Here is an 18,696-nt window from a genome sequence, read left to right as displayed (position 1 = left end):
CCTGAACGCAAATGACTTCCTTTAGTCCTTCAAAATAAGAGTCTCACTCTTACATACCTACATGCTGGGTTCCCTTCCTCTAAATGTTCTGGGGAAAATATTTTGGACATTTTTCTTCAACATTTTGAATTGAATCATTTTTCTTCTCAGTGACGCCGAGGTGCGTTCACACGCGTCTGCGGGGCTTCAGGGAGAGAGTATTTAAACCTCAGGTCAGATTGTATGTTTCGAGGCTCAGACCGCTTAATGAAAACGCTAATTATGAATTGCGTTTGATTTGAAGCTAAAGCTCAGTTAAATCAATTAGAAAATAACTTTCTGAGCCGTCGTTTTCTGTCTGGTTAGGAATTTTCTGTCTGGTTGGGAATTTTCACGTGGAAAAGCCTGCATGGAGCTGCAGGAATGAAACCTGTTGGAGTGAATGAATTCCTATTGAGACACATCAGAGGCTGCAGCTGGTTCAGGAGAACACCTCCGGGAACAATGCGGCTTTTATTCCGTGTTTCTGGGCTCTGATGGGAATCCTGCAGCTGATCGAGTTGCTTTCACATTAAAATTGAGTCACAATCGAACAACGTACAGGAAGCTCGCTGCTCATGCAGATTACCGCCTCCACAGCAAAAATCATTTCCTTTAACTTATTCAGGCGATTGTGCAAAAGCAGAATGGATGACCTACTAGACTTGTTCTGACTTTGTGCTTTTGGTCGCACCGACGGACTTCGTTTTTGTTGTTTTTACAGTAAAACGTGTGAAGCTCAGCTGCACTAAAGTAAAGAGAACTGTCTTTGATGCTTTCTTCCACAAATTCTCCTGTAATTATTTTCATCTGATATGATTAAAAAAAGCAATAATCAACAGTTTTTTTAAGCTCCAGAGGTTTACATGTACTGTACATTTGAGACTCTTATTGTGAAGGATTAAAGGAAGTGCAGTTCAGCTCTTCATATCAATAAAATGCCTCATTTATATGACTTTAATCCATAGATCCAAACTCTGCTAATCTGAACATCTTCAATGCTTTAGGGACAACGAACACCTAGACCTAATCATGATGTCACTTCCTCTGGAAGATTGAAGCAGAAACTTTATGAGTCACGGAACTCCAACACCACAGAACGGATCTGGGTTCTGGTGAGGTCGGAGCGGGTTGCTTCTGAGCGATGGCGAACTCACCAGACGTTCAGATCTTCCACCTGGGTACTTCGAGTCAGCTGATGGAGGAAAAGTCAGCCTCACTCTGCTCAGAGAGGATCTCCAGGTGTTTCCAGAACAGAGGATTTGTAATCCTGGACCAGGAAGCCTCTGATCAGAACCACTGCAGCAGACTCATTCGCTGATAATCCCAGACAGGTTCTGCTCAGATCCAGGATCTCCTTCTGTTGGCCTACTAATCTTGACTAAAGCAGAGTTTAGATCAGGCACGTCCACGTCCACGCACGGGGCCGGGGCCGTTGGCGGGCCTTGGGCTGATTTAATCCGGCCTCCAGTTGAATTGCTAGAAAAATGAAACCTCTCTCTCATTTAGACTCCTGAACGACCGACACTTTTTTAGACATTTTTATGCTCAGATTTTTTGCTAATTTGCATATTTTAGACCAATTTCAGAACAAATGTGTAAAAAATGAATATGACATATTTGGCCCTGGTACTGAAAGGTCTGGACTTCCCTGGTTTAGACGGGCCAGTAAATGAAGCTCAGATCAACATTCTCCTTCAAAATCCTGATCCGCTGGTCCTCCCATCACTCAGGAGACACCAGACCTCCTTCATCCCAACCTGGATGGAACATTCCACCATTTTCCAGATGAGATCCATGGATTTGGAGGAGCTGTCTCTTACCTGGGATGTTAACAGTTAATGAACCACATCCAGTACCAGACACCTTCTTCTCTCGGACTTGAGACCGGATCCAGGAAGACCACAGACATCAGCGGCAGAGCGCAGTTCTGCACCAGAATATGGACCGGCTGGTACCACCTGGTACTAGGAGCCTCTATTCCAATAACCCTAGAAGGTCCAAACAAAGACAGCCAGACCTTTTCTGATCCATGAAGACGTTTTTCTTTGCTTTTTCTATTCAGATTGAAAAGTGGATCCTGCACTGGTGACCTAATCACAGCCCAGATTACAGACTACGTCTAATCCAAGACTTGTTTTATTGTAAATTCAGATCATTGTGTCTTTAATGCTCAGAAGAACTGGAGAGAAGTCCAAAAGAGCCAAACTGCTGTGTTTTGTTTTCTCTATTTTATCCACAAACGTCCGACCCCTGAGCTTTCAGCAAAGAAAATCCTAATTTATTCCGAGCAGGACCGTTTTAGACGACATGATTTTCTAATGGCGTCAGCAGGTTTGAAGTGGATAGCGGTCCTCGTGTGACCTTCCACGAAGCAGGTGTGATGGTTTCAGGGTTTCGGTCCTGTTTGGATATGAAATCTCGTCCCATCTGAGGACAGATTAAAAGGTCTCAGCGCCGCAAAGGAAAGTGGGCCTTTTCCTCGATCATGCGTTAAACTGATAGTGAACCTCGGAATTCGAAGGGAGACAAAGCCTCTTCCCGCTCTTCCTTTTAAGTCGTGCAAGCATCGATAGGGTCCGTTTCACCACATAAACCGGACCCTCCAATAACACAGAACACCTGGCCCTTTCAGATCGGAGGGAAAACTCCGATTTCAGTTGGGTTTGGAGCGTGTGATGATGGCGGAGCCTCGGACAAAAGCTACAGAGGAATAGCAGGAATGGCTCTGGCACCCGACATCTCTGCTGCTTAGACGAGGATTAACATCCACTTTGCCCATCTCTTCCTGGGCTCAGCCTATTGCAACAAGCCAAACTTCAAAGAGGGAGATAAAAAGGGGCGATGGTCGCTCATTCTTCAGGGGAATTGGCTTTGTGAAACTTTTTGATGTTCCGTGGAGTGTGATGGTCCTACATCCACCCTCTGGTGATGGAGCTGGACGCCACGGTCCGGCACCAGGAAGGACAGGAAGAGCCCAGCAGAGGGACTCGGGTCAAAGGTCCAGTCCGTGTTCTGTTAAAAGGATCTGACCCAAACCCTGTCTGAAGCCGTCAGAGGCTTCCTTTCACCAAACATTCAGGATCTTCCCAAACGTAAGAGATGAACAGAAAACTGATCAGAGACTGCAGCTTTTCAAAAATGTGTTCTCAAGTCTGTTGTCCTGGCTCATCCCTTTAGTTATGCTGCTATGGGACTGGGCTGTCCTGGCTCATCCCTTTAGTTATGCTGCTATGGGACTGGGCTGTCCTGGCTCATCCCTTTAGTTATGCTGCTATGGGACTGGGCTGTCCTGGCTCATCCCTTTAGTTATGCTGCTATGGGACTAGGTTGTCCTGGCTCAGCCCTTTAGTTACGCTGCTACAGGACTGGGTAGATCCGCTGGAGGACGATGCATCCCTCAGGTCCTACCAGCAAAATATTCAGAGGAAGTCCAAAGAAAGGAGCTCCGACTCTTCTGCCCGGTGTTCCTGTGCATGTGGACATTCTGAACTTCAAACTGGAGACAGGGACTGCACAGATTATTGAGAAAAACAAAAACCAGCATTTGTGCTTGAAATCAGTGATATTTATTTGCTCTGGGCTATGAGGTACAACCGCAAAGACGCTGTGCAAAGAAGGCAGGAGAAGGAAATTGGGCGCGTGGAGTCGGCAAAGCACGTTACACAAACAGAAGTCATGCTGCTAACACGGCACGAAGCCTTCAAACTAACAAACATCTCTAGATGAATACAAATATACCGATGCTTTCATCTGCGTCTGCTTACAAGTCTATTAAAATATTATCTGTAGTATTTGTTGTTGTGGACAAGAAAACCGGCAGACAGCAGCGTGTTGTCCCGAGCTACGTTTGCTGCTAGACGCCGGCTTCGTGTCAGAAACCGTTCTTACTAAACTAATGAAACCATTTCATCAGTAAATGAGGACAATTGTGACGAGAAAGCAACAGAAAGGTTTAAAAGCACATGAAACTCGTGGACTTGGCTAAATAACACGTCATCTTTATAATCTACGAGTGCATCAAATAAAAGTATTTCTGGTAATCTCACATTTATTCAGCTGTTCCGTTGATTGTTTGGTTGCCGACTTTCTGTCAAGTCTGAATTTAGTCACCACCGCTGGTCTTTCGTTAGCCGTCGGTGCTAATTTAGCTGTTGGCTGTTAGCGTCTGACATGCTAAAGCTAACATGCGCTTTCACATCAACCTGGCGACGAAACGCGGACAGGTTAATGCTCCTGAAGTCGGATTATCTGGGAGGAGCTAGAGTTATTTATGGGAACCTTGGTGGATTATTCTAAAGTCTAATCTGACAGAACCGTGACACGGATGGTTTGAACCCGGTTGGTTATGAATGATTGTCTTCGTCTCCCTCCAGGATCGCTCGAGACTTTATGAGCGACAAACGGAAGTTTACAGTCGAGGATTCAGACCAAACGGAGCTTTTTATTTCATCAGCATTAATGATGCACAGATGTTAAATGAAGCTGGTTTATTTTAGTCTTCACAAACCTTAACCCTAACTAGTCACTGAACTCCTCTGGCGGAAAGTTATTTAAGTTTGTGACATAAATACTTACTCAAATGGGCAAAATCTAAAATCTTCAAAACATTTAAAACCTCAGATTATGGAAACCAATCTAGAAAAGGCAAAACCAGAGATTTTAATCCTAAAACATCTAATCTGATTAATAGGTAAATTCTCTTAAAGCCAAGTTTTGATTAACTCAATCAGAAGATGCCCGTCAGATTCGTTAGAAATAAGAACGACCTCGAGTCCACGAACATTCATCTTTATAAACTAATAATAATAATAATAATAATAATAATAATAATAATAATACTGATTTCATCATCCTTTAATACCCACCAGGTCACGCACCTATTTTAAATGTAGTTCTATATATGTTTATAAAACGTGGTAATTAGTTACTGCTCCAATAACATTTTTTATATTTATTATTTTTAATTCTCAAATATTTGACAAAGCACAAAGTTAAAGAAAAAAAACATCTAAAAATAAACATGGAGGTTTTGTGTTTGATGTTAAACCCGATCTAAACTCATTTTTAACGGACCTTTTCAGACCGAGCCGGCGGGTTTGGTTCCTATAAAGATCATTTCTGTGTAGAAAGACTAGAAAACGGTTACAAACAGGAAGCGATTGCTATTGCTGTTTGATACTGATTGATTAGCAAAACATCTCGAAGCGAGTGACGACAACACACACACACACAGAAGAAATACAAACACAAAAATTACAAATGACGACTCAGAACTCCAGGAATGGAAGATTTTGTCCTTCTGCTCTACAAACAACTTCCTGTCCTCGCGTCCTCAGTCGTCGTCACTTTTGCTCTTGTCTGACTGATCCTGCAGAGAAACAGATGAAAGACGTAGGAGTGAGATTTAAGAAGAAACGCAGATGGAGGAGAGTCAGAAACCAACATATCTAAAGGATTGGGGGTGGGGAGGAGGAGGAGGAGAGGGGAGGATGGTGGGGAGGGGATAGAGGAGGAGAAGGGGGGAGCAGAGGGAGGAGAGTCGTCAAAATCCAACATATCTAAAGGACTGGGAAGAGGAGTAGAAGGAGATGGGGGGGGAGGGGAGGGGGGGGGAGGAGGGGAGGATAGTGGGGAGGGGATGGAGGAGGAAAAGGGGGGCAGAGGAGGATTGGGGGGAGGGGATGGAGGAGAAGGGGGGAGAGGAGGGGGAGGGGGAGGAGAAGAGGGAGGAGAGTTGTCAGAATCCAACATATCTAAGGGCTGGAGGGGATGGGGGAGGAGGAGGAGGATGAGGAGGGGAAGGAGGAGGAAGAGAGGGGGGAGGAGGAGGAGGAGGAGGGGGAGGAGAAGGGGGGAGGAGGGGAGGATAGTGGGGAGGGGATGGAGGAGGAAAAGGGGGGCAGAGGAGGATTGGGGGGAGCAAAGGGAGGAGAAGGGGGGAGGAGGAGAGGATGGTGGGGAGGGGATGGAGGAGAAGGGGGGAGAGGAGGGGGAGGGGGAGGAGAAGAGGGAGGAGAGTTGTCAGAATCCAACATATCTAAAGGGCTGGAGGGGATGGGGGAGGAGGAGGAGGAGGAGGGGAAGGAGGAGGAGGAGGGGGCCGCTGAAGTCCTCAGATCTTCTTGCTCTGATTGGACGAAGGCTCAAACACATCGGCCGCGGAGAACACACCCGGTGGTTCGGTATCGGCGCCGTCGTCGTGACAAAAGCAAAACCGCGTGACGACAGACCATAATGTTTCTCAGACCGGAACGCGACCGACGGGAACGTTAGCGATGTGTCTCCGCCTCCTCGCTGGGGTCTGAGGGCGCGGCGCTCGCGTTGCTGGAGGTTTAAACAGGAAATCGTCCGAGTCGGCGCCAAACTAACCACAAACTGAAATGAACACACGAAGGCTGTTTGAGCCTCAACTGCAACAAAATCATCAACATCTGTTTACAACTACATCTTCAGCCTGACGTGACATCATCAGAGTAAAAGACACTAATGTTTTGATGGAATGATGTCACTTCCTGTCATGCTCATCTGGGATTATTATACACGCATTTGAAGAAAGTCGTGAATCTGCCTGAAAAATGTCTTCCTAAAACGGTCCGGCTCCGTTATTCCTGGTTTAGGCTGAAAACCAGGATGTGATGATCTGATGCTGACGGGAATCCAACATGGTGGTTTCTGCAGCCGCACGTTTGGAAAGGACCTCCTCCCAGACGAAGAAGGGTTCAATCTTCTGACTCACAAAGACAAACCCGTCCCTCGTCACAATCCCACACATCCATGCCGTTTTCAAATGTGCTTAATAAATACAGTTGGTACGGTAAGCATTTGTCACATTAATAGAAGACTAACTGTTCTGTTTTAATAAGAGCGGGGACACTTCGGAGGAGTCCGAAGCGATGCTAAAGTCTGCCCAGAGTCACAGCGAGGGTTAAGGTCAGAGTCACAGCGAGGGTTAAGGTCAGAGTCACAGCTGCGTTTCCAAAGGAATCACATGGAATTAAAAGTTTTGGTACATTTCAGCTAAAAGGACTCTTAACTCGGGTCTTTGCTCTTTTGGGAGCGTGATCGCTGGTGTGACACCACAACTCCCCCACTGACGGACGTGGTTTTGTGAACCAGAGACGGTTTCAGCGGGAAGCTAACGTGAATGAGACCAGATTTAGAAGATAGGATGAGCACATTCCTGCAGCACGGAGATAAACGGCCACTTCCTGTGGTTTGACAGACGACTAGTCGTGAGTGAGGCCCCGCTGCGAGCTGAGTCAGCAGAATGATGAGGAGGAGGTGCCGTCTGGTGAAGCTGGTGACCGTCTAACGACGCAGAACTCTGAAGGTCTAACCCAACAGGTTTATCCGCGTCACGGTGAGCTCCATCAGCTGCTCGAGACGCGTGAGTGATGGACGTACGTTATCTTCCTCGTCGCTGTCGTCGTCGCTGACCACCGGCTTGGCCTTCCCCCGGCTCTGCCTCTTCTTGCCTTTCTCGTGGCTGCGGCCGTCTCTGCTCAGCTTGATCTTCACCCGCACAGCCTTGGCTGAAAAAAGACAAAAATGAGTTAAAACAGGAAACCCGTCTGACTTCCCGTCCGAACGGGCGTTTCAGGGTTTGGGTGAGGTACAAACGATGGAAGTGAAAACTCTGGTGGAGCAGAAACTTCTCTTCTGGGAGTCATTTGTAAATGAAATGATTTTTTTATTTGATGTATCTTCTGAGCGTCTGTTAAAATAAAAGACAATCAAATGTAATTCTGAGTTCTCATCCGAGCGAAGAGAACAACCTGTCGGGATGTTTACGAGTCACCGGAGAAGAACCAGGAAAAAAGCCCAAAACCATCAAGTTAAAAGTCTTTTCAGGGAAAAATTGGTGTGAGGTGGTGCTCACTCCTCACCCCTGCCACGTGGACCTCAAGGGATACACCATCAACCCTGCTCAATGGCCACCGTTCCTTGCGGGGTCACACACCCTTTAGGACAGTGTGTGTGTGTGTGTGTGTGTGTGTGTGGGTGGGGGGGGGGGGGGTGTCAAACCGGACCAGAGCAGAACTACAAACGTTCACTGAAATAAGACGTTACTGGTTTTATGTTCCAGCTGAGGACTCATGGGAGTCGAGTTCCTAGTGGACAAGTGGGTCTGTAGTGTAGCGTTGTGGTGTGTGTGTGTGTGTGTGTTCTTGTACATACTACATACTGAGGACCATTTTCCCTACAAAGTGAAGACATTTTTTGGCCCTCACCGTTTTTTTAGAAGCATACTATACCAGTTAGAGGTCTGGTGTGAATTAAGTTTTAGTTAAGGTTGGGCATCGTTTGATTTTGAACGATTCCAATTCCAATTCCTCGTTTCGATTCCGGTTCCTATCGATTCCCGATTCCGATTCTTTCAAGACATGACATGTTTTACATGAGCCAGCAAACCACAGGTCCTACTTGATGAAATAATCTTAACTTCAACATGAATTTTAATTCTATGAACAACAACATCACCTTCATTTAGACAAAAACATGTTTGGGAGAAAAAAAGAAGGCGACTTGCAGCACCACCAGTGTGTTTGTTTCTGACCACAACCAAAGTCTGGAAGCAGCCTCTGGGATGAGAGGCTAAATGTCTCCAACATATCCAGAAACGTCCAGCTGCTTTCAGCTACAACTCTCAGGATGATCACGTCCAGGATGACTGAGAACTACACCTCCATGCTGCAGCAGCATTCAGTCACAACAGGAAGTTAAACGTAGCTGCTGTCAGTAACAATCTAACAGATTTTAAACATTAAAACTCAATAGAAACAGTTCAGAAAGGTAATTAAAATTTTCACAACTTTGTGTGTGATTTATTATTATTATTGTAATTATTTATAGTGGCAGAAGCTGGTGTGGTCCACCACAGAGAATCACGACTTTAAGGAGTTTTGAATTTTATGCTCGAGATTGCCCCCTCAGGCCAAAAGCGTAACAGCAGCTTCAATAGTAGGCTCGTGCACGAGGCGAAAATAACAGCTGAGACAGTCCCGTGTGTGTGTGTGTGTGTGTGTGTGTGTGCGTGCGTGCGTGCGTGTGTGTGTGTGTGTGTGTGTGTGTGGCCCGGAGGACAGGAGAACACGCAGCTAATTAATTAAATACTTTGGTTCTGTACCTTTCTCTTCAGCACAAAGACAGCTGTGTGATCAGCTCTGAGAAGCCTTGATCACAATTTGCAGATCACGTTTATTTTTCACGGAGATCGGCCGCAGATTCCTCTTCCGTCGGCATTCTAGGAATGGAAACTAGGAATCGAAATAAAAAACGTTGAGCGATTCTGGGAAAAATGAACAGTTGGAACCGGTTCCAATCGATGCTCCATGCCCAACCCTAGTTAAGGTTAGGAACAGATCAGCGTTGGTTATGGCTAGGGTTGGGGTATGGGTTAGGCATGGTGAAATTACAAAAATGAATGGAAGTCAATGGAGGGTCCTCACTATGACAGAAATACAGACGTGCGTGTGTGTGTGTGCACCCGTGTCTTACCCTCTGCCTCTGAGTCATAGTCGTCATCATCATCTTCATCGCTGTCATCGTCGCTCTCTTCGTCCTTGGCGATCTTCTGTCTGGCGCTCTTGAACACAGACTGAAGAACAATGGAGTCTTCGTATATCTGGGGGGGGGGGGGCAGAGCGTTATAATCAGACCTCACCTGTAGCTCCTGCTGCTGCCCAACAGGTAAACAGACAAAACCGTGTCAATTAAACAAGCTAATGTTTAGTTCTGGACTTTTCTTGGTTTTAAGATGAAGACCTGCAAACTCAAACAGCCGCGTTTGCTTCGTTGTGACAAAAACACGTTCTGTTATCAGCTGGACTCATCTGAAGCAACAGAGAAGTTCAAAAGCAGAACGCTAAATAAATGAACAGGAAAAGAACCCGTTCAGGTTTTAGGTCCTTTTAAACAAAAGAAAATCTGAGTTATCAACCAAACACGTTCAGATCCCAGCAGGAGGAGCGGCGGCTGCAGTTGACTAACTGCTGTCGGGTGAAAGAACAGAAAATAAAACCGAAACTAAAGAGTGACTTATCAGGCTCCCTCATGAAGCTGACGCATGTCCGCCGTTCTTACGAGACGTTCCAGCGCCTTCCGCACTGCTGATGACGATGTAGACATACTGTCCTAAAACAAGCCACACCTCCCGTGACTCATCACGGCTCCGATAGGAGGCGTGACGTCGTCTTCCCACAGGGATGGGCCCGCACCGAGTCCCGACACCAATCAGAGAACCACCAGGATGTGCTGCAGTGTTCCGGCGCTCCCATCCTCCATTCTACGTCTTATTGATGGAAACAAGCGTGGTGACGACGCTGCAGAGACGGATCGAAGTGACCAGAGGCGGTTTAACGGATATTCACTCCACCTTTCCACACCTGCCGTGTTCGGTTTGTTGGGTCCAACTGAATCTGTTCCTCCGCGCTGGCGTGAACACAGGAAACACCTGACTGAGACTCGCTGCAGGAGGAAGCCTTGTTTGGTTTGGAGTGCCAACGTGACCTGACGCAACCACCATGTCTGTGCTGGATGTTTGAGCCAAACTCCCTCCTGCAGCGGTTGTGTTGCATTCTGGGATGCAGGAGGACACAGACATAAGCAGCTACTGAGTAGCTCCTAGCTAGCGGAGAACGAAGCGAGGGCTCAGGTGGATGATCAACAAGACTTGTCACCTGGTGGATATGTGGGCCAATGACCATATTCATCATATCTGACTCAACACACACCGAAGGAGGGGGAGGGTCAGAGCATGTCCGCTAGCTTGGGATTAGAACACCTCATGCTAGCCCCCGCCCCGTTTTCCAGTGTCGGGAGTTATGAGCTCGACACGCGGGAGGCGACATCGCCTCTCCTCCATTCATTTTCAATGAGACGTGCGCGACAAAGCGATAATCGCGGGTCTCCCTCCTGCTAAGCGAAACGCGAAAAACGTGCGTGTGAAATTTTGCGCTCGCGCACGTGTCGTGCACAAGCGACCCAGCGACGCGATCCCAGAAAGTTGAAACATTTTTTAACTTTTCATCGCCGTTGCTCGGACGAGGACCAATCAACGGAGGTTTCATTCACTGACCAATGAGTGGACAGGATGCTCCGCACACCTCCGGGCAAACATGGAGGAGAAGTTGGTTATTATTATGTTTTATAGTAAAATCAGAAGTAAGATTTCACACAACTCTAGCAGCACCTTGTGAAACATCATATCTACCGCTTTATTAACTCTGAACCGCTTAAATAACCTTAATTCCCTCCAACCTGACACAGCCAAGCAAAACAACAGAAGTTTCGATGTCGCCATGGAACAGAACGCGTAGACGCGTAGCTTTGCTGCTGATGGTGGTGTGTCAGGTAATAAAAGCGACGAAGGAATTCGCTGATCGCGGTCGTTTGTCGCCTCCCGTCTGTCGAGCCCCTTAGATTTGAAATGCGATTGTTGCTTTTTTTTGCTTCCACTCTGCTTCACCAGCTGCGTTTCTAATTTTACTGCTGCCGGTTGTTTTGGACGTCTGCTGATGTCATTTCCTACCGAGTTACACCCAATCAGCGTGAGTTAACCGGCGGTTCCGCTCAGCTACTCCACCGGACTGTTCAGAGCACCTCCTCCAGAGCAGGTACTCAGAAGATTCCTGAAAACGGCCCAGTCAGGTGGAGACGCGCGCATGTCGGGAGGTTCCTGTAAAGCTACCCTGTCGCCTCTAGCTGCTTTACTTGATATTAGAGTAAAACAAGAAGATGGCGTGGCTTCTTAGGGACTACGTTAAGATTAGAGAACCCTCTAGAACAGGGTTTGGTTTTTTTTACCTGGGATCCCTCCAAGTTAAAGGTCTGAGCGTTCTGGCAGAGGAGCATCACGTCCTTCTCCAGGTCTCCCAGACTCCTGTATTTATGGTTCCTTGCTCGTTCCTGTTGACAGAAAACATGAATAAAGGGGCTTGAGGCCCAGATCAACTGACCCCTCACAGGTTTATCTTAGAAGGATCACAGCCAAGTTAAGCTAAAATCCCACAGTCGTCATCACACACTAGTGAAATGACATCTCCGCGTCTGAACCATCCCCTGGTAGATCGGTGAGCTGCAGCAGGAGGCTCACTCGTGGTTTAAATCCCCGATCCAACATTTTAAACCCGAGTGTCAAGCACGGAGGCATTTTTGAAGTCTTTGGTATGACCAGGCCAGGACTTGAACCCACAACCTCCTAGTCCCAAGGCAGACACTCTACCACTAGGCCACTGAGAAGAAAACAAACCTTTATCTTCTTGAAGTCCACGGGCTTTCTGATCAGCTCGTAATATTCCGGGAGTTCCTTCCTGGATGGAAGCTGCACAAACACTTCGCTTAGTTGTCTTCCTGAGCTGCAAACACAACCAGACCGAGTTAGATGACCTATTACCACGACCAACGAAAGCAGACTTTAGTTTGTCCCTCCTGAGCTACTGTAGTCTTATGGAGGTAAACCAGCCACGTCTTTGCACTGCCACTAGGACTCTGACAGGCGGCTGGATTTGGGCCTAAAAGCGTACAGGTGTGTCATTTTAGTGCAAAACCTGACAAAGTCAACAAAAACCACAAAGGTCAGCTGCACCGCTCAGTGGAACCGAGGCAAAAGGCTGGAAGTGTCATTTCAGCTGCTGGGATCTAGGCTCTCGTTGCCGTGGGTGACAGTTTAGACGGACCTGTAGATTAAGACCTTTGCCTTCAGCTCAGCTCCGTCTTCACCTCCTCAGACCCGATTACCCCCAGTCACCTCCCGCCACAGTTCCCTCCTTTAGAACACGTTTACATAACCCTGAGGTTTCTGAGCCAACCACCACCTTTTATCTTTATCCCAAGAATTCCCTTTATCCAGCACCTGAATGCCTGCCCTTTATGGGTTGTAGTAAAAATAATTCAGGACTTTTTAAAAGTTTGAGTGAGAAAAAAGACCCAACTTCCCCTGAAGCCGTCCGTATAATCAGCAGCATCTGTTTGAGCGGTTCGTGCAGAATCAGTGGGGGTCCTTTTGCTATCTGGGTGGAACCGCCGAGTGAGAAATCGAATGAAACCCCGAGCAACAGCGGAGAAACTCGCTTCATATCGACAAATTCTCCTGAAGTCACTTTTCTGTCATCTGCAAACTTGCTGAGTGGCGTCTGATGTGATGCATTATGGGTAACGGCTTTGGCTGCACAAACCATCAGTCAAATTGTGTGTGTGTGTGTGTGTGTGCACATGCATAAGTACATGGATGTTTAAAGTAATGAACGTTTTAGTTTGTTTAGTTTCCTCCTCACCTCCAGAGGATTTTCTGACGTTCCACAAAGATCTTCTAGGAAAATAGTGGCTGAGGAATATTTACAGCTTTGCTCCATGACCGACAGCTCCGTCTTCACCTGCAGTTTCTCCTGAGCTCATTTCCCCCGAGCTCACAAGCAAGGCAGCACGAGTTAACTTAGAGAAGTAAGTGTGTGTGTTGTTTATGAACACAAGTCTTGTAAACAAAGCAGCTTGATTATTCAGGTAAGAAGCATGGTTTTGTTCCAAAAGCAGCAAGAGTGAAAACCTGACGAAGCGATTTCAGCCTGACTGTAGCCATCAGTGGCACACTTCAGTAAACAGTCGAGCTCAAACGTTTGATGTAAACAAACACAAACTGGAAAATATTCTCTGATAAACTAATTGGTGCGTTATTCCTGAGGATTGAGCTGCAGCAGCAGGACGGACGCTTTAACCCGACGTGGTTCTGAAGGCGGTTTCTCTGCATTTATTCGTAAAAACCGTCAGACGCTGAAACTCATTATTCTAGTAGAAACAACCGGTTTAGACGTCTCTGGCGTGTATTTATTCACAAATAAATGAAGTGGGAGTGACGGTGAGACCCTGTCGATGAGATCAGAGCAGCAGCCATGTTGCAGAATGGGTGGTCACATGACTGCTTCAGCCAGGTGAGATGGACACCGGGTGAACATGACAAACATTCAAGTGAAGAACAAGTCGGGCTAACAAGAGGAACAAAGCTGCCTTCAGAAACCAGAGCCTCTGGCACCAGAATGGAAACTAAACAAAACCCGGATAATGGCTGGATGTGGAAAAGTGGAACGGATTCAATCAAAAAGACAGAAACGTTTTCATCAGCGTCGCTTCCATCGTCCCGCCCATCGGCTAATCGACCCAAAGAGTGACCGGACCCGGGATGGGTACCTTTGACATTTGAATCGATCCGGTACTAATTCCCGGTACCTAGGAATCGATACCGGTACTTAACGGTACCAATTTGAGATACTTTTGAGTGTTTAATAATTTAATTCTCTTTTATAATTAAATATAGATTTCTCTCAATATATAACCATATTTGATAAACATCATGATAAATAACATACAACTGTTTGTATTTTAACATCGTCCTTGTAGTTTTATAAGCTGATAATTAAACTGAAGCAAACATCTTTACTGTGAACTAAATTTACTGTGTATCTTCATTCCTTTTGCCGTCCTTTTTCATTAGATTTTTCCTACTGGGAAGTTAGAATTTCCGAGGAGAAAGCGAACGCACCATTAGCTGATAACAATGGTGGCAATGGAAGCTAACATACCAAGCTAACGCCATCTTTAACAGTTTATTTAGCTGCTGGAGCAGATTAAAACGATGATGCCTCACACTTAGATCGTTGTCGCTGGTTTCATCTTCACCCAATCACCCGTCGCATTTAGTAAAGTGAAGCCAAACTTTAGAGTGCGTTCATGTTGTTCTAGTCGGAAATTCGGAGTTCCGAGGAGAAAGCGAACGCACCATTAGCGGAACGGAAGCTAACATATCAAGCTAACGTTATCTTAAACATTTTATTTACCTACCGGAGCAGATTAAGATGAAGATGTCTCACTTAGATCGTTGTCGCTGGTTTCATCATCACCCAGTTACCCATCACATTTAGTGAAGTGGACCCAAGCTTTAGCGTGCGTTCTTTCTACCATGCTGCTCTGTTTACAACTGGCTCGCAGCGACCGACGACATAACGCTCTTGCGCAGCTGTCTAGGCAAGCTCTCGTTATGAAGGACGGGTACCGAAACAAGGCACCGTTTCAAATGATGTGAATCGGTGCTCAGTCGGTACTGTGGAATTCGGTCGGCACCTTAAAAAGTACCGAATTCGGTACCCATCGCTACCGGACCGCAGGAGCTCAGGAGGTAGAGCGGGTCGTGCAGTAAACAGGAAGGTTGCAGGTTTGATCCAGGCTCCGACCAGAGATTTCTGCTGTTGTGTCCTTGGGCAAGACACTACCCACCTGCCTGCTGGTGGTGGTCGGAGGGACCGGTGGCGCCTCTGCCAGGGCGTTCCAGGGCAGCTGTGGCTACACTGTAGCTCATCCCCACCAGTGTGTGAATGGGTGAATGACTGATTGTGTTGTAAAGCGCCTTGGGGGGTTGTAAGGCGCTAAATAAATGCAGACCATTTACTGTTTACCAGTTACGAGACCCAGATCTGCTGATTAGTGATTCAAACATGTCAAGAAACTTCAACATGGAGTTCAGCACCTGCTAAATAATAAATCCTCCAACATATTTTTAAAAATAAAATAAAATAACACTAATCATTAAATATCATTAAACTAAATAAATTCTAACTAAAACTTCATAAATCAGATTTGAAATGAAACTAAAATGTTGGGGCAACATTACACAACCATCTGTAACATTTTGAGGTTCATTTCTAAGGTAAATATTTTAGAGGCAGATAAAGGTGAAGCAGCATCAGAGCCGCAGTGACAGGAGCTCCTCCCTGTGCAGCACCAGGTAAACACTCTGTAGTAAATGAAGCAGCCGTAAGCTCGTGAAATCAAGCCGACGTTAAACCGTGGTCTGCTGCTCTCTGCCAGAGCGGCGGTCAGACTCGGATCATCAGATGCCTGTCAGCCGGGACGCCAGAGCCAAAAGGGGATGGGAAGTCCTCAAAGATCAAAGGCGGTTTAATGTCACGGCTTGTGACAAACAGAAGACTCGTGGACAGAGCAGCGTGTTCCCACATCATCTGATCTCCACAACAACGCACCTTGTTGTACGGAGGAAATTAAACCCAGTCGGATGTGATAAGACTTTATTAAACTCCAAGGAGCTAGCTCCCATTCAGACTAGGTCTGTCTATATTGGAATTCCACCCTAACGTTGGGATCTAAAGTCCTGGAGTGGGAACGTCAGGCCTTCTCCTCTCTAGGGAGGTGAGAGAAGTGCCACAGGTGTGACTGAGATGATCTAAGTGGGAGAAAGAATCCTGGGAAGCCAGGAATCCGTTTCCTGGAAACACTTCAGCCGCTGCATATTTGAGCGACAGGAACACAGGCACTGCTCTGGGCTGGGAGCGAGTCTTAGACACAAACTCGTGCTTTTTCCTCTCAACGAGACACCGACTCACTCTGGTGTTAACTCCAGACCTCCTGTTGCTGAGACATGACTTCACGTCTGCTCCGTCTGAAGGGAGGAATCTGGAGCTTCTGTTGGACGATTGAGGCTAGAACACGGCCTCAGATTTATGCTGCAGATGCATTCATTTATAGTTTTGATCCCCTGCAGGAAAAAATCTATTTCCCAAACAAATGCAGAGAAGCTCCACCTAAACTGAGGAGTAGGGCTGCAACGATTCGTCGACGTTGTCGACAAATATCGACAACACACACAGTCAACGATGAATTTCATTGTCGACGTTGTCCCCAGACGTGTTTTTTCCGACCGAGTGAGGCATCTCACTTCATTACAATCTCTGCCGAGAGTCGCACGTGCGCAATAGCTTCTCTGCTGAGCGCCAACTAACAGAAATGGCGGCGTCCGATACCGCAGCTACGCGTACCAAAGCATCTAAAGTTTGGGAGCATTCTAGCCTGGATTTGGCGAATAAAAAGATGACCTGCATTATTTGCAAAGCAGTCCTCGCGTATCACGGCAGCACCTCGGTGATGCACGAACACTTAACGAGAAAGCACGTTGGACAGTTGAATGAAACAGAGTCTGACTCACCTCGGTAAGATTTAAATAACACGAAAGCCAACACGTTTTATTTTGGATGTACATTTTTTTAACGTATTTCAGCTTTTAAAAAAAGAGTGATTTAATGTTATGCCCGACTGTGCCTGACAAAAGTATTTTAATTTTATTTATGCATTTATGTCTGTACTGACTGGGCACTGTGCCAAATTGGCGTTAGACGGGGTATTTTTATTTACTTTAGTATGAATTGGCCTATCAGCAGCAAACTTCAATAAAATATGCATTTTCCACTGAAGTACCCATCTTTCTTGTGTTTATTATAATTTTTCACATAATTAAAACAATCTCGTGCTAAATTTAAGAGAAATGTAATAATTATCCGATTAGTCAACTAATGATTTCAATAGTCGGTGACTAGTCGACTATTAAAATAGTCGTTAGTTGCAGCCCTACTGAGGAATAAGGATGAAATCTTCTAAAGCCAAAAGTGAAAGAGTGACAACAGGTTTTTAATGCTCCTTATCTTCACCACCATCATCAGCACCACCATTATCAGCAGCACCACCAGCATCAGTACCACCATCACCACTAGAATCAGCACCACCAGTATCACCACTAGCATCAGCACCACCAGCATCACCACCAGCATCAGCATCACCACCGGCACCACCATCAGTACCACCATCACCACTATCATCACCACTAGCATCACTACCAGCATCAGCATCACCACTAGCATCAGCATCAGTACCACCATCACCACCACCATCAGTAACACCATCACCACCATCATCAGTAACACCATCACCACCATCATCAGTACCACCATCACCACCATCATCAGTAACACCATCACCACCATCATCAGTAACACCATCACCACCATCATCAGTACCACCATCACCACCATCATCAACACTAGCATCACCACCAGCATCAGCATCACCACCAGCATCACCACTAGCATCAGCATCACCACCAGCACCATCATCAGTACCACCATCACCACCATCATCAGTACCACCATCACCACCATCATCAACACTAGCATCACCACCAGCATCAGCATCACCACCAGCACCATCATCAGTACCACCATCACCACCAGCATCAGCATCAGTACCACCATCACCACCACCATCAGTACCACCATCACCACCATCATCAGTACCACCAGAACCATCATCAGCACTAGCATCAGTACCACCAGAACCATCATCAGCACTAGCATCAGTACCACCATCACCACCATCATCAGTACCACCAGAACCATCATCAGCACTAGCATCAGTACCACCAGAACCATCATCAGCACTAGCATCAGTACCACCATCACAACCATCATCAGCACTAGCATCAGCACTAGGGCTGAACGATTCTGGAAAATAATCTAATTGTGGTTTCATTCACGATTATTTTCTCAAGGGGCGTTTCTCTTATGTTTCAACTAACGGAAGCAAATAAAACCCATGTAACTTGTACTGAATATAAGTAAGTGCATGTATCTACATATTTATCTACATATTACATCAACACGTTTATTCGTCTACATAAACATAAACACTCACAAGTAAAGACAACATTTTGTATTGAAGGTGCAATGCTTTGCAGCCAGGAGCACATCCCTTGAAGGAGAATAGGTATTAGCATCACCTGTGAACATTTATTTGCAGGAAAGAAGTGTGTCCCGTTTATAGAAGTCTTTAGTGATTTGAGTT

At 46.3% G+C, this 18,696-nt stretch overlaps 1 protein-coding gene across 2 annotated transcripts in view; it reads right to left on the bottom strand.

Annotated features, from left to right (window-relative positions):
• Positions 1–5,121: 5,121 nt before the first annotated feature.
• The window catches only part of smarca2 (SWI/SNF related BAF chromatin remodeling complex subunit ATPase 2), a 70,246-nt gene continuing 56,671 nt past the window's right edge, over positions 5,122–18,696 (bottom strand). For both annotated transcript variants that reach the window (XM_015960280.3, XM_054730384.2), the window contains 5 exons: positions 12,272–12,377; positions 11,827–11,928; positions 9,520–9,646; positions 7,426–7,553; positions 5,122–5,389 (listed from right to left, as the gene is read on the bottom strand). In XM_015960280.3, coding sequence (XP_015815766.3) covers positions 5,354–5,389; positions 7,426–7,553; positions 9,520–9,646; positions 11,827–11,928; positions 12,272–12,377 — 499 coding nt within the window. In that variant the 3' untranslated portion in view covers positions 5,122–5,353. The remainder of the gene's footprint in view (positions 5,390–7,425; positions 7,554–9,519; positions 9,647–11,826; positions 11,929–12,271; positions 12,378–18,696) is intronic.

This window comes from Nothobranchius furzeri, chromosome 10 (assembly GCF_043380555.1).
Source record: "Nothobranchius furzeri strain GRZ-AD chromosome 10, NfurGRZ-RIMD1, whole genome shotgun sequence".
NCBI lineage: Eukaryota > Metazoa > Chordata > Actinopteri > Cyprinodontiformes > Nothobranchiidae > Nothobranchius > Nothobranchius furzeri.
Note: the sequence above shows the minus strand (reverse complement) of the source record. Positions and strands in the feature narration are given on the sequence as shown.